The 16,991-nt window shown below is 37.4% G+C and overlaps 1 protein-coding gene across 1 annotated transcript in view; it reads left to right on the top strand.

Moving 5' to 3' along the window:
- The first annotated feature begins 4,009 nt into the window (after positions 1-4,009).
- Positions 4,010-16,991, top strand: part of LOC148658144 (unconventional myosin-VIIa) — a 47,835-nt gene continuing 34,853 nt past the window's right edge. Inside the window, exons 1-3 of the mRNA XM_088639153.1 lie at positions 4,010-4,151; positions 15,158-15,271; positions 15,749-15,901. Of these exons, the coding sequence (XP_088495279.1) occupies positions 4,134-4,151; positions 15,158-15,271; positions 15,749-15,901 (285 nt within the window). The 5' untranslated portion in view covers positions 4,010-4,133. The remainder of the gene's footprint in view (positions 4,152-15,157; positions 15,272-15,748; positions 15,902-16,991) is intronic.

Below are 16,991 nucleotides of genomic sequence, written 5' to 3'. Positions count from 1 at the left end.
CTGGTTTGTTTTTGTAGTATCACTCTATAACCTGTGTTTCATAACTTTTTCAATTGGATTTTCAGGGGTAAATCCAGTCTGAGATCTGTCCCCAAGAAACCATGATGTAACACTTTGCATTGATAGTCTTAATGGATGCCAAAACTGAGCTGACATGCAGTTACAGCAAACGATACATTCTAGTACTGTGGAGGTTCAAAGATATTTACATTTTTTCCTTAAGCCATTACCGAGCTGTAGTAATGATTAACTTATGTTCCACACTTTTTTTGCATTGTAATCTAATAAGTGAAGTGAAAGCAAACCAACAGAGCTCCTTACTAAACTGTGTTCTTCATCCCCACTTTTAATTTTTCCATAATTTACAGTTGCCTCGGAACCAGCCTTCAAGAAGCAGCGATACACAGGCTGCACTGAAATCATTATATGCAGGAAATTTGTTGAGGGAAACATGTCTGTTATGAATACTAACTACATTGCTGACATGCAGCTCCTGCTGGGTTTTGTGTTGTAAGCTGCACATTCTTGTGGACAGGATTTTTCTGACTTTATAAGGCAGGCTGGTGATTCGTCCATTGCAAGGACTTGTCTTTAAAATGAGCCACTTTGATTCCCAGGCCTTACAAGGTGTCTTCTATTGTACCTCTCTGACCTGGAGTGCACTTGATAAGCAGCTCACACTTGGTCTCAGCAAGGCACACAAGGATATAAAAGCCATTGCTCTGCAAAAGAGCATAAGTATTAGATGCACCTGCAACTTTTAATTCCAGTATCTGAAACATCTTCTGTAAGGGCTGTGATTGGTACTGTAGTTTTATTAATGTTGCATATTCGCAATATGAAATACCATTGCTGAGAACACAGATTGGCATTATTATGACTTTTTTGGGGTGCATATAATTTTGTCTGCTTCCCTCCTCAAAAGCATGTGATAGACATTATTAATCAGCAAACTGAAAGAATTTTAGAGGCTGTGATCTAAGGGGCTAATAGGATTGCCACATGTGGAGTGCTAACACACATGGGGGCATGACTTAGTGTTATTTAATAAATCATTTTATAGAGTTGGTAGGGTGTATTGTAGCAGCAAAGGTTATATAAAGTTGGCGTTTTCAATCTACAGCTGCAATGATGGTCAATGCATGCTCACATTTTGGTCCATAGTCACTCATTTTGATATGTATGAGGACAGTACACTGAACCGGCCTAACCAGCTGTGCTCTACGAAGGCTTTTTATGCTAAACTCTTACATCAGCTATAACCAGGTTTACTAGTAGTTTTGTAGTACTAGTGGACCATAAGTAGTATGAATTGCAAGTAAGTCATGTAGGTAGAACAAGTTTGTGAGATGACGAGGGTCAAATCATCCGCAACAGTAACTTTCGGAAGCCGAAGAACAAAGTGAAATGATTATCCCCTTTGACATCCCAACTCAGGTCTATGGTTATCTGCCTGACCAGACCTACAGGAAGAGAATGGCAAGGCAATATCAACTTTCCAGATGCAGCTCTCATGTTTTATTGTTTCATGCCCCTCCTGCTGTAATTAGGTATTTAAATATTCATGGTAAAATGTGTAGCTGCTGCCCGTTGTGCAGTGTCTTCCCTCACTTAACAGCTTGTTATAGCTGATTTGTTGTTATCATCTCATCCCTTGTATGCCTGCTGTGTATTAATAATGATTTGTACTGCTCACTTTATCATACTTCATACTTTACTGCACTGTGGCAGGCTAGAAGTGATGTGTTGAACAGATTGTTTCTTGTGCCCTCCAAAGCATTTAAGCAGCAAGGCTTAGAATCTTCTAGACTAGAGTTTCCAGTTTAAGATACTCATATGCTGATATGATATTTTTTCCCCCCACAAATGTAACACATCATCTTTTTTTAATTCATTTGCTCATACCAGTCACTGGAAATAGTGTTGCAGAAGTCTCCAGTTGAATTTAATTTTACATTATGTCACACAGTTTTGAAAATCAATATGCTTGTACAGTATATGGTGACATCACAGCCTATTTAGATAGATATATATTTATTAATGAATTAGCAGCGATATTGGTGAATACAAGGTTTTGACCTCAAAACAATTACATTTACATTGCACCTGTCTTCATATTAGGAAGTTAAACAAAATAAAGGGCACAACTGTAGTTTCAGGAGATATAGTGAGTAAGGAAATGTCTAGAGTTTCATTCAAGATTGTATTTTCATGTGGAGTGAGCACTACTTCAGATTGTATCTTTTAATAAGATCAGATTGAGGTATTTTCAATTGTTTCAGCACAAAAGGTGTGAGAGAGAACTCCACTGCCCAAACAATTGAAATGTATTTATATTCACACATTTACAATCATCATTTTAAACCATTTTTGGTTGCTGTTTAATATTTTAAATATACAGTGTACTGCAGCACTGCTATGAAGAAATTCATGTAGCCATTGAACAGTTTGAACTGCCCATTGATAATTAATAAGGACCGCAGTGCATATACTGTAGATCGTAGCTTGACTGAATGACCCTGCAGTTTTAAAGCAGTCCTGGAAAGGTCAACACATCCATGGGCTGCTAATTAGCTTGTGCTGTTTGCAAGGATTACATCCTAGCCCAGGGCAGCGTGGGCTCTCATGTGATTGAGATCGAAGCACAGGCTGGCCGAAGAGTCACCACGTGTCCTGGGAGCAGTTGAGTACTAGGAGTAGGCCGTTCCTGGTCAAAACCACTTACAGGATCTTCTTCTGTACGATGTGTTGGCTTCATAGCTGTGCTGTTTGTAAAAAAGTATTGTCACTTCTCTGGCCTCTAAATCTTTTGTCTATATTTCAACAACTTTTGTGCAAGCTATTTTGGTTTAGTCTTTTCTGAAGGACGTTTAGGTAACAAGTATAAATCCTTAACCACCCCCATAAGCAGAGAGCCTGTGCCCAGAGCAATGTGCACACCTAGCATTCACCCTTATATAGTCTGTAAATGTTATATGAATTGTGCTTTAAAGTCATGTATAATAATAATTTACATTAACTATCTTCTGTTCGTTTTTTTTAGACATTCTGTAATCACCAGTTTCTGAAACTAATTTTTTAAACAACAGTTTAATTGCGTTAAAGTGGTGATCTAGACTAACTCGAGTAAATTGGGCCACAGTGAAGGCATAACATAACATCACTTTATTGCGCTAGGAATTCGTCTTTTCACATACCCCAGCTTGCTCTCCATGAGCTTGCTCTCAGAGACAGAGAGAAGCTTGGGATCAGAGCACAGGGTCAGCCATTGTACAGCACCCCTGGAGTAGTTGGGATTAAGGGCCTTGCTTAGGGGCCCAACAGAGTAGGATTCCTCTGCCAGCTGCAGGATTTGAACCGGCAACCTTCCAGCCACAGGTGCAGAACCTTAGCCACAGAGCAACTGCTCTGCCTGGGACAGTAACTGCATATATACTCCACCAAATGTAATGATTGGGATGACTCTTCTCCAGTATCCCTTTGTTAACAATCCAAGTGTGTTCTGTGGCAAATCCCACTAAAGAAGGTGAGTGATTTTAGAAAGACCCATATACAGAACAGCTATGGTCAAGAACCTCTATACTGATTTTCAATAACTATAATTTAAAAAAAAACATCTTTTTTGCAAGCCTCTGTAAACAATTAATGCCTGAAATATGCTTTTTTATAATATATGTACATTAATTATGTTGAATAATTGGTTTAAAATGGTGTTTAATTTACTTATTTTGCATGTACTGTTATGTGTTATGTGATACTGTTTATTGACCTGTTATTTCCCAAAAGATTATCTGTAGGAGTCTGGCGTTAACTTTTCCTCACAGTTCCTGAGGAAGATCCACGGGTACCTTTGTGTTCTGGTGTGTCCAGAGAGCCCTGTAAGGTTTCTGCACTGTGTGTTCGATCAAGTGCACACCAGCAGGCTGCTTTCTTCTTGCCTCTAAATCCATTAAGTCATATGACTGCCTGCAGGATCAAGGAACCAGACTCTGGCTTTGTGTTTCACAACTGTGTGGCCCTTTGCTTTTTTTTCAGAGCCTCCTCCTGTGGATCTGTCTTGATTCCTGTTTGCTTCTCCTTTCCAAGAGAGCCTTCACATGGTGACTTCTGATGTCAAGTATTAACCTGAAGCCATGGTCATTCTGCAGCAGGTAAGGGACTAGTTTCCTGCTTGTGAGGGTTTTGGCCTAGAGTGCTGTAAGACGTTTCAAGGCATGAAGCATATTATTTAAAAAAAAATAAAGTACATCCTTATTGCAGCACACGTTTGCAAAATTTATTTGAAAGTTCATTAGCATTAGAAGCAAATGTTCCTGTTAAAATCTAGCAAATCTAGCAAAAGCATTTGTCTAATATAACTGTACAGTATAAGTGTGATCTTACGATGTGAGTCTTAATATCTTAATATCTTTTCTCAAATATTTTATGTTACATATACATTTCCATCTCTTGGTTGTAAACTTAATAAACTGTTTTATGGATACATAGAAAAATTGTGTAGGGTAGTGTGTTTGCTTAATTCTGTGGCAATGCAAGGATGCTTCAGTGAAATTGTTAAATAAAAGAGTTTCAGTTTCTTTGCTCTGTCAACATCACGCCAAACTAGAAGTCTCCTGTCAGTCCATTAAACCTAACTTTCAACTTTGTAGATCATAGTGATTTTAAGTGAGGAATATTGCCACCTGAAGATTATGCTGTTGACCAGTTAGTGTCCGCCAGTGGCAACTTAAGGAGAAAATCCACTCGCTCTGTCATAAAAGAGGGTCAGCATGTGTTGGGATTTCATTCTGGTACTTTGGGAGGGGGGCAATAAAATAATCTTTTTAAGTCAGCACTTCAGAAGAGGCATCACACAGCACAAACTAAAATAGATGTCTGACTTCACAAAGACCTTTGCCATGTCTCCAGACACACAGCTAGAAAGACCCAGTGACCCAGAATACAAGCTCATCCCACGGAAGAGGAGACTAAAGGCTAGTATTATCCCTAATCAGATCAGAGTGCAGTTCATTTTAACATGACTTGGAAAGACAGGCTGATGGATTCTGATAGTCCATGTCACATCGACAGGTTTCCATTCAGCCTCTTTTATTCTATTTATTCTTGCTTTGTCTGAACTGTGTGTACACATCTCTTGAGTTACAAATACAACCTTTTACAATTCCCATGATGGTCTGTGCTACCTGTTTTCATGGTCATTGTTGTGGCTCCACGTCCTGAAAACCCAGACCTTTCTGTATGATTTCCTGTCGGACATTTCTTCTTTTACCAGAAATGTGTTTTTTACTAAAGAGTTTTAGTAACAGGGAGTAACAGAAACAACAGAAAGGAGTGACCACCATTTCTGACACCAGCCAGGATCACCTCCACAGACATGTGTGGAGTTCACAGTAAGGCTGTCAGAGAATTGAGGTCACTTTTAAAGAAAAGTCTAATCATGAAGAGTGACTAAGAAAGAACTCTGATGCATACCTCATCACTGAAACTGATGAATACAGCAGATAAAGCCAAGTATTTTAGATCAGTAAGTCAGTTGTTACCCAGGATTGTTAAAAATGGTGTGGGTATCGTTTCACCCCATAACCTGTAGATCATATTTTGAGCTTTATTATACCTGACATTTCTAAATAAATTGTTGGTACGCTGATTATAGCGAGGTTGGTGGCTTTGAAAATTCACAAACCATTTAAAAAGTGAGCCCATTCAGCTTATTGGTTGACAGAAACGGCAGCAGTTCGTCTTGTTGGAGTTGGATGAGCCAGGCCTAGCTCATCAACCTTTGTAAGCTGCTAATTGGCACCGACACCTCATCCTTTCAGCACACAGATGACAAGAGAACCATCCATTTTTCAGACATTTTTTTGCTTCGACATATCTGGGGCATGTGCTTTTCCCCTGTTGATCTTCCTCATCCTCCTGCTGAAACTGAAGGCGTGGTGGCCCAAGGTTGCACGACAGGAAGTACTGTAGGCCGAAGGCTGTAAGGACAACTGTTTGCTTTCTTAGCGCGCAAGCTACTGACCTGAAGGAATCCTTTGTATGAAATGCAGTTGGCATGGCTTTAAATACAGAGACAGGAGAGCAGGATAGGTCCGAGTGTTCGGCAGAAACAGGCAAAGAAATACAAAAGCTGAGTCTGCGATCCACTCAAATTAAGGTAATTGTTTTTAAATATACTAGCTTGTAATGTAGGTTTTGGTAAAGACAGGACAAACTGTGTGAGTGACCCACACAGCTTCTTTTTATTCCTTAAAATGAATATATATTATAGAAGTAAATGGAAAAATATCGTTCTAACATAAAAAAAACATAATAATACAGTATGTAGATGGAGAGATAAATGACTGCAATTCAAGAAATTATAGTGTTATATATTCACTGTTAGATCTGAGCAATAAACTGTATGTTTTAATATTTCAGATTGTCAAAATATATATTTCAGATTCTACAATATTCTGCGAACTGGGATATTTGACCATTTTGTAAGGCAAACAAGTTTTATTTGGGGGGTGATCTCTAAATACTGCAGATTTGAATACTGTATGGGGTAGAAATCAGAAGATATAGTTATGTAATCTGATTTGACTGGTCTAGACTCCTCCTTTACTAAAATGCAATTTAAAAATACTCCTTAATGACACTTCCATAACCAGGTCTATCATATTTTCAATGACTAATCCAACAAATGTACTTAGAATGGTCAGGGGTTCTTGCTTACAAATGCGTATACTTTCATGTTTATGTATGTGGAAACAGGCAAGGAAAATGGAAAAAAAGACTGAATACTCTGCAGTAAATACATTGCTTTCCAGTTGATGTATAAAGCCAAGATGAACTTAGGTTTATAACTCTGTGAGAATTTTGTAATTCAAGTTTTCTTTTCTTTCTTCCTAATGGGCACCTTTGAAAAATTAAATCATTTTCTGTTGCGAACTGAAACTGTAGTTGCAGTAAAACATGATTGTAGGTACAATTGAGCTATTGATAGTAGAGTTATTTTTTAAGTTAAATGCAAGTACTGTAACTTATTTTACCTGCACTCTACAGGTTAGCTAGATGTATATTGCTGGACACTCTCACCATTCAGAGTTAGGTAGCTTCACTGTCAATTATTTCAATAAGCTTCTGACATCCTGTAACTAAAACAAACCCTGCTTCCTTAGGCATGATGAAGAATAAAAAGATTCTGCAGTTTTTTCTGCAAAATATTCTTAACAATTTATTGTTGATAAACTGAAGTAGAAAGAAATTATTATTAGAAATGGAAAATGTGCCTAATAATAAAAGTTTTAAAACTTTAAAGCAGCTAATGTGTGGGGAAAAAAAGAGGTCTGCTATTGAAGCAAAATTTTGTCTAAGATAATCTTTACACACAGCCCCTACTTACACAGAGACAGAAACATATTAGCATATCAAGCTGCCTCAAATCAGCTGCTTTTATTATCTGTGAGACATTTTAATAGTATGGTAAATTGTGAGGAAATAAAATGATTCACGACGTCTATGAAGTGGTGTTGAATTGTCAAATGCCACCAGTACAGACCTCTATGACACACTGGTGACATTTGACTTCTCTTCCAATCTAAATGCTAATGGCTTGTTCGTTTTCCACCATAGATTGCATGATCCTAAAATAAATTTTAGCAAAGTATTTCTGCTAGCCTTACCAACGTCAAACTAGAAGCATTTTTTTTTGTTCTTAAAAAGAATCATCTGAAATGTATTTTAAATCCTATTTTGGAGCAAGATGCAGGCAACCAATTTAATGAATTTAGTTATGGATGTGAGGAAATTGGAGAAATCATTTCCACTTATGAGCAAGTCCAGAAGACGTGGACACTGTAACATGATACTTTTGATTGCATTAAACAGTTCTTTGGAAAATGGTCTGATTTAAGAAATACAGCAAATGCAATAAAATCAATCTCAGCATGGGCTTTTGGAACACAATTACTATATATGAATTGGCTTCATTACTCTGCTCTCCTCCCCACTGATAGCTGGTGTGTGGTGAGCGTTCTGGTGCACTATGGCTGCCGTCGCATCATCCAGGTGGATGCTGCACATTGGTGGTGGTGGAGGGGAGTCCCCATTATGTGTAAAGCGCTTTGAGTGGAGTGTCCAGAAAAGCACTATATAAGTGTAAGCAATTATTATTATTATTTTTATATCCACTCCTTCTTATACTGTATGTACTCCTTCTTATTCAGTAAGAACAGTGTCACGTCCTATACTCGTGCTGACCATTTTAATAAGGAGGTTCAGGAGAGACTGTGAAAAGGGCTTCTCAGTCACATGAATAATTAAAATCTTGTTATTTTGCTTCCTCGGTATCATTTTGAATATTCTGCTTTCTAGAAATTGAACCCTTTAAGGGAACCCTGTCTGTGCAGTGGAATTTAAAACCCCTTGAACAAAAAGAAGACAAAACATGCACAGCAAGTCAGACCATGACCAAGGATAAAATTATGGCATATAATCCTCATTAATTGCTATGTTCGGCAATTACATTCCTTTTAGATATACATGGAGGAAAAGTGGTACAGTATGTGTAGTGTTCTCATGGAATTTCCTACATTACGGAAAGATGGCATTTAAGTGCGTCAATATGAATGAAGTTGAACTGGGAAATCTGCATGATGTGAGGCACAGTAAGAGAAATGTTTCCATTGATAAAGCTGCATTTGGAAAGTGTGATGGCTGTCCTTATACACCAGCACAGAAATAGAAGCTTTTTATGTCTATTGGATTGTGGTTTGAATGAGTTAATAAATATTTGTAATATTTACAGTACTGCAAAGTTGTTTTGTGTATTGAGATCACGGTATGATTAGATACGTTTTTGAGCTGTCCAAGGACTCCCAATGCAAAGAAGCTAACGTGCATAAGTCATGCAATACATAGTGACTGATAAAAATTGTATGTTGACCCTGAAAAATTAAATAAACACAACATCATGTGGCTTATTGGAGCCTTAAAAAGAGAGGCGGAGTTTGTCCTTTCAAGAAAAGAAGATTAACCTTTGTCTGTGCACTTAATTACAAACATAACTAAACAGAAACTAGATATTGAGTTACTTCTTTAATTACATTTTTATGGAATTTTTGTAGTATTCAGGAATGGCAGTAACTACTTTCAGGTTGAGTACAAGTGCACTGTGGAAGACCTCTAATCTCACTGTGTTCAACACCCACAAAGGTAACAGACCGATCGCCCTGGTATGTGAATATTTCTCCTGTTTAAAGAGAAGGGTGGAACACATTAAATCAAATACTAGGGAAAACAGTTTGTTGATATGGCTGTCTCAGAACTGATATACTGTAGCTGTCATTGTTGCCAGAGAAAAATACATAAACTTCTTTTCTTAACACAAAAGCCCTTTACGTTGCCCACTTATTGATGTCTTTTTCCAGAATTATGCTCATACATATTGAGACATTATGAAAAAACACAGATTTACTCTCCCTTCAAGCAGTCTGAAGACTTTAGATCAAATAAACTATATAAATGAACAAGCAGAGGTTTCCAGGCTAAAAAGAAAACTTGCTCTTTTCCTCCTTCTCTTCAGAATGAGAAGTACTGTATCTTCTGCTGTTTTTGTTTCTTGTGAGGCCCACACATGCACACACAATTCATCACTCTAACATTATCAAAAATAAATGCACAAGAGGAGGCTGTTCAGCCTGTGTTACTCATCTACTTTGATTTTTTTCCTGAGTGCTCTTCTCTTCTGTTGTTCTTATTTTGTATTTGAATATATGCGTAACATATCCTGCTGGTTTGTCTTTTTGCGCAATTACCAGTTGGTGTTAAAAAACAGTGTTGTGTTGCAGCTTACCATTTCTAAATCCTGGTTAACATTAAATTGAAAGCGTTGGTCGCTCAAAATGTTTAAGGTGTTCTCTCAATGGGCTGTTAAAATGCATTCCTTTCTGTTCAGAAGGATGAATAACAATGTTGCGTGAACCCTGAACTGTTAATAACACAATGACGTACCACCAGGGGGCAGTCTGTAATCAGTATGCTGTGAAGTACCCTGTAACTCACTTTGCTTTACAGTAAAAAGGGGAGAATCTTTTTTTATTTGTACCTAAGTCACTTCTGCAAGTGTTTGTAATTAACACATTATTGTGTATCTTTTTACAGTATTGCATATTGTTCATTTACACAGCAGTATTTTACAGTTGTTTTCTCTGAGAAAATACATTTATCCCTGTCTTTTTCATTAGGCAAATAAAAACAATGCACTCATCTTTCCCGTCAGAAAGATGTTCTATAATTAAGTCCTTGTTCATTTGTGAGAAAGTGTCATTCAGAATATTCTCTTATGGTGTTTCTTAAAACCCGACAACATGAAAACATGCAGACAAACATAAGCCACACATGCAGCCCTGTCGCTGAGGTATCAACGAGGCACTTTCTCAATTATTTAATGGCTGATTGTGAGAGCCCTTGCTCATGCTTCACCTGATAGTCTTGAGTCTTTCCTGGAGGGATTGGTTTTCTGTCTGACACCTGTGCATCACATCCCCCATAGTTAAACTGGTCCTTCAACAAGCCCCAGCTCTGAGATGACACATGAACTGGCAACACAGACCTTCACCCTCACTAGACAAGACCTAAAGATACTGTAGATAAGCTTTAATCTAAGGTCATTTAATACTTTTTTGTAACTTGCCAATACATTACAAATAAAGCTATTTCTGTCCTTCCATTAAATATTACTGTCTTGTAATGGTTCTCTAATACAAAAATGTAAATACTGTTGTATCAGTCGTAAAGCAAATGACCTGAACTGCTTCCTTAAGCAGAGGAGTATTTAGCTAATTGTCCTGCAGTAAATATAGTGTTCTAGTACATTGTTTCCCAAACCTAGTCCTGGGGATCCAAGTATCTCCTGGTTTGTGTTCCACAATTGGCTCTCAATTAAATAATTGTACCCGTATTTGTCTTAAAATGGTTTAGTATGAACTATTGTTTCCAGTTCCCAAACACGTAGAACACTGCCTTTTAACCATTGTGTTTCTTTGTGAGGTATTGTGTTTCCAGCAAATTCCCAGCCTTTGATTAGAATAAAAACTTATATCCAAAAAACCATGTATTCAAATCAGGATTCGTTTAAAAAAAGTGCTTATTATATGGACTATTTGAACTGAGGTCATTTCTAGGATTTTTTGCAATCTAAAGAAATAACACTGTAGGATTTATTTTTAAAGTATTGAGGCTGAGGGGAATTAAGTTAAAAATATTTTATTGTCCTTTTATGTCAGACCACAGCAGTGTAGAATTTATGCTGGCTGACACTAACAATGCAACTTTATTGATCCTTTGGATTGCTTGTTTTATTCTGTCAGGACACACAATTTACTGCTGAGGGCTTGGGCCTTCAGTGCCTGAAGCACAGCCATAAATCCAAGCTCAATTGCATACAAATGGCTGCATTTCATGAGTGGCTGACACTGGGAAGTAAGGAATTGAGAATTAATTGTAGCCACTTTTGCTTTGTCAGTAAGATACTATTATGAGAGATGTGTTCACAATGACACTACGAATGAAAAGGTACAGACAACAAGTATTACTTTCCAGTTAGATTTCTTTTAAAAACACTATGCAGTGATTGTGAAATTAGGTATTTATAATCCAAAAATGAGAAATTATTTTAAATTGAAATGTCACATAATTTACTTATATGCCTAAACTGTAAATTTGAATTCAAATGCATGGAAAAGCAAAGAGATGGGACTCTGTTTTGAGTTTAACGAGAATGCAGAAGGTAGGAAAGCTGCAAATGAAACATGGTAAAGACTGACTTGAGTCCAGAGGTTGTTAATTAAAACCAGCTTGGCTAAGCCTGTTTTGGGCATCTTAAAAAAATATGATCTGGAATTAGTTTTATTCCTACATTAGCATCTGCTCTGAAATGCATGTCTCAGAGGTACTGTAGGTAAAGATAACAGAATATGGACCCATGATTATACACCCCTCAGGGCACATACAGTACTGTAGTTAAGTCTGGTAGCTGCAGCTGAACATACAGTATGAGATCCTGAAGTTCATGAATTAAACGACAAATCGAATGTGGAATCTCCTGTGCTACACTCCCTATTTTCTTCCTGCTGTTGAAACAAAGACTTTAAAGAAACAAAATACAATAAATTATTTAATTACTGTTGCTAGGGATAGTGTGCTGCTTTAAGGAATGGCAGCTGTGCTTTGGTGTAGGATTCTCATTGCTGCTGTATTGATTTGCTGATGGGGATATTAAGTTAATTAAAAAGCTGTATATTTCAAGGGAATGCCCACCCTGCTTTTGTCAAGCTGTAGGTAACCCATAAAGGCTTTGTCAGTGTGGGTGTGCTTAAGGCTCCCATCTAAGCTTTCCTGGGGGATGATTGTTCAAGGCCAGACAGTGAGATCCAGCCAGAAACCAGACCTGTGCCCAGATTCTGTTTCACACCACTGAGGAGCTGGTCTAGGGTGATTCACCTTCTGCAAGTCTGTTCCGATGATCTGTGGTATTTGACCTTTGAAGACCGCAATTCAAACAGTAGCGTAATTTCTTTTTCTGCCTTTGGGGTCTGGGGATTTTTTTTCCCCCCAAACATCGCCATTTTCGCTGTATTTGTTGCATTTATTTAAAAATAAGTAGGATATTTTTGGAGCTCCTGTAGAACCCTGGACTGTTTTTCAAAGGATAGTTCAAGTAGCGCATCTTCTGTGATTAGAGGGAAACTGCTCTGCTGGGGACAGCTCTCAAGCAAGGCGTTGTTTTTTTTTTTCCTGGAGTTTTAATGGAAGCAAAGCTGGGATTTAAGGATGTACAACCAGTGTAACCAAGGGAACGTGTATGAGAAAGACCAAGGAAAATGGGCGCTCTTTCGGAATGTCAACACAGTGTTCAAACAGAGCACTCTGTTACCGGTAGGAGTGATTTATCTGGATTATTGGAAGCAATACTGAAATGCAGATTTGGCTGTTCACTGGAGTGTAATGTGGATTTAATTATTCCAATTCGATTCTTATTTTGACAGGGGTCCAGTTTCATTGTAGTGCTTGAGTTAAATGCAAATTATGACCCTGCTAACCACATACAGTATTTCAACCTACAATACTTACAAAGCAAACACCAATATGGTAATAAAATATTAGATGTTTTTCATAGTGCATATGTCCATGCTGAAATCAGCTTTAGTAGTTTTGTTTTTTTAACAATACCTCAACTAAGATTAATTTATTTGCATACTGTATATATTATATCTCTATACATCTTCTTGTTCACGGGCTTTAAATCAAACAAAAATTCAGTTCAATTAGAAAACATCTGTACTGTATATGCAACAGTCATGAAGAGAAGGGTATAGAAAAATTACGTTACTTGGCTTAATTTATGATATGGTATCACAAGACTATAAAATGTATTTTCTTAAGTGAATTAAATCTGCATTTGTGCATGACTGCTTTGGAAATATAAGGTCTAGACTGTGCATGGTTTCTAGAAAGTCTTTGCTGGATTACAATGAACACCTGAGAGAGATGTGCTATTACCCACTGGTTACACATATGTGAGTCTGAACAGAATGAGTTTCTCGCACAGAAACTGAAGATTTTACTTACAGTGAAATGATCACTATTTAATACTGCTGCACAAGAGTTAGAGCTCAGTTAAACTTACTCAGATGAACTATACCCTTCCCCACACAGACAATGAGTATAGGACATAGAAAGCACTACTCTGTCCTTTAGAAAACTTGCCTTCAGTATGACCTGGATGAGTAATGTGATCGTTAAACTGGCCTTTTGTAACCTGTTCTCTGTAACTGATGATCAAATGATCCCAGGATTACTTCATTCATGCTTCTTCGAATCCACCTTAAATAAACTTGGCAGTGCCTTTTAATTCTCACCATCCTCTCATTACTTTATTAGTAGATTGCTGTCAGTCAACATGAAGAACAATATTTAATTTTAACAAGGTTTTACTAGGAATAACGCTGGCTGGAAAAGTATTTGCTACCTTATAAGTGATTTACCAAAAATGCTGTTTTCAAAATTTAGCATCAGGATTTAAAACAAAATTTAGTAGTGAAAGTGGTTTTATGTAGTGATGACGATTCCTAATGTTGTCCCATTCCATAGAAGAGAAAGGTCAGCGGGATTTACAGGATCAGAATGTTTCTGAAAAAAAAGGAAGACAGGATTTTTTTTTGTAGGGAATGCTGTTTGAATACCACGCTAGAGTCACAGTGGAGGTTTAATGAGTGTGGACTGTTTCTGAATTGACTCATTTTTGCCAGGAACGCAATTTTCTTACCCCAGCAAAGAAATAGAGAGCATTAATAGTTTAGGCTGATGGTTGATTCTTAAGGGGACGTTAAATCAAGTTCACAGTTGTATGGTGGCAAGCTTATCCTTTTCAGAAGGCTTTTATTTAAGTTCCACCCGAACAATTGATTCTCAAATTGCAAGAAGTAGGCATTCACGGAAATGTGAGTGCTTGGGCTGAGATCTGATTAAGAAATTAAAAAACAGAGAATAGAGATAAGGGGCTCTCTGAGGTGATGTCATTAGTGGAGAACAGGGATCTGTAATAGTACCCCTGCTCTTACTAATTTATAAAAATTAAAATTCTGGTATACTTGGTAAACTAGATGATGATACCAAAATAGGAGAATTAGCTGGTTGAAGCAGCAAAATAAAATTCATGACTGGACAAATACCTGCCAGCTGACTTTAAATGTAAAGACTCTGAAGGAATTGGACATTTTTAGTCTTGAACAGAGAACATTCCAAGAGGACCTAAATACAAGTACTGAATCCTCAAATGCATTGATAAATTTAACCCAGTGGATTTCTTCAGAACAAAAAGTGCAACATCAAAAAGACAACAGAAGTAGAAGCTTTGTGTAAATATTTTTAAACTGGAGAACAGGAGGCACTTTTTTTTTACTCAAAGGGTTGTGAGACAAGCTATCAGCCATGTTGTTGAGACAAATGTTTCAGTTCTTGGATCAACTAACTACTAACTACCAAATGGGCTAGATGGGGCAATGGCCTTCTCTCATCGGTAACCTTTGTTATGTTCTCATTGGTAAACCATTTTAAAGACTGCATCAGATTCTTTATAAGGCAGAGTAGATGACAGACTGTTTCATTTCAGGGGGATTATGTGTGGCTGGACCTCAAAACTGGGCGGGAATTTGATGTTCCTGTTGGAGCTGTGGTCAAGTTGTGTGACTCTGGCCAGATACAAGTGCTGGATGATGAAGGCAATGTGAGTATTGCACAGAAAATACTGCAGGACCTCAGCTCTTCTCTGTAAGGACATACTGAGAACCTACAGTATAAGTCTGTTCTTGATGCCAGATGAAAGTTGTACAGACTAAACTGAATCCAAAACTCTGGGCAGTAAAAAAGTATTAAGTTAATTTTGTTTGATCCTAAATGTGATGAATCATTTATAATATAAAAGCCTAATTGCGATTGAAGAGAGAGTGATGAAAATTAAATGTTTACTTATTACAGTATGTACATTTCTATCAATAATTAATACAATACTAATAACAGTATTATAATAAAAATATCTGAAAATCTTTTCAGAAAACACTTTTAATTCAGTGTTGATATTTATTGTTATCACCTGAAATAACTTGTCATCTATGAGAGTAATGTGCAGATGAATTAATGATTAATAAATTCCCAACTGAAGCAATGTGCTAAAAGTGTGGACTGATTTTTTATTGACTCTCAGGAGCACTGGATTTCACCTCAGAATGCCACCAACATTAAGCCCATGCACCCCACTTCTATCCATGGCGTGGAGGACATGATCCGACTGGGGGACCTCAATGAGGCTGGGATACTCCGCAACCTGCTCATCCGGTACAGAGATCACCTCATCTATGTGAGTCCCTTTATACAGCTTCAGGAGTGGAGCTTAACTTTAACCCATTCTGGCGTCTGAGAGCTAACAGACTGATTAGCCTCTGTATAAAAGTATCAGGGTGACTCTGCAATGTTTTAGATTCTGTGTGCTGTTATAACAGTTTGACTGCAAACTTCAATAGTCTGGTTAGATCCTAACAAGTGCAAGAGAAGATGAATATGTACAGTATAAAATGTTTCTAACTAAGGGAATGAGTCTGGACAGACTGCCTAAACCCGCTCACTAGTATGAGGCTTGAGCTGGGGAGTTTTCTGTAAGGATGTAGATGGGGAGGTGAGGGGGAATGAAAGAGAGATATGCAAAAGGAGGTCCTGGGTGCGAGGCTTATATGCATAGGCAAGGGGAAGTGTGTGAAATTAGGATCTAATCCTACCACCGAATGTCCATTATAATTTATGTTAAATTTCCATGCAGAGAAAGGAAAGTAGTGCTTTACTCGCCCATCATATCAAAAATATACTCTTTTTATCTCTGTTGAGATCCTTGATGACAATCATGACTGAAATGTCAGAAACTTTCTCAAGAATTGTAATCTAGATTAATAAATTGAATTTGCAGAGTACTGCGTTAACTGTTGTGCTATTTCTTCCCACAATGTATGTGATATTCAGTCATATTATGCACATGCGGTCACTTGTGTGACCATTCTGGTCGCCAGGGTGGCTCAAGAGGTAGGAAAAAAAAATGTCAATACCATCTCCTTTACCATAGTCAAACCTTTCAATATTTTGTTTTACACTACGTACTGAACATAAAAATTCCAAAAGCTTAAGAGTTTTAATGTTTACTTCTAATATGCTCTCTGAAAAATTCAAATAGGTCCTTTGTAGTTACAAAATGTTCCCCAGAGAACCTCTGTTTATGGATCACCTTTATCAAAAGCAGCATTGTTTTGGTGGGGTTCCACAAATAAATGATCCTGTAAACTGAAATACAGATACAGTACTTGCATATCTTTCCTCTTTTCTTCCGATTCAACCTTGTGTTCTATTCTTTTCTGTCTGAAGACTAACTGTGGAGGAAGGGTAAGTATCAAAATATTCTGCAT

Source organism: Lepisosteus platostomus, chromosome 7 (genome assembly GCF_059453375.1).
Source record: "Lepisosteus platostomus isolate fLepPlt1 chromosome 7, fLepPlt1.hap1, whole genome shotgun sequence".
In the NCBI taxonomy this organism is placed as follows: domain Eukaryota; kingdom Metazoa; phylum Chordata; class Actinopteri; order Semionotiformes; family Lepisosteidae; genus Lepisosteus; species Lepisosteus platostomus.
The sequence above is the reverse complement of the archived record's forward strand: the minus strand, read 5'-3'. Positions and strand labels throughout refer to the sequence as shown.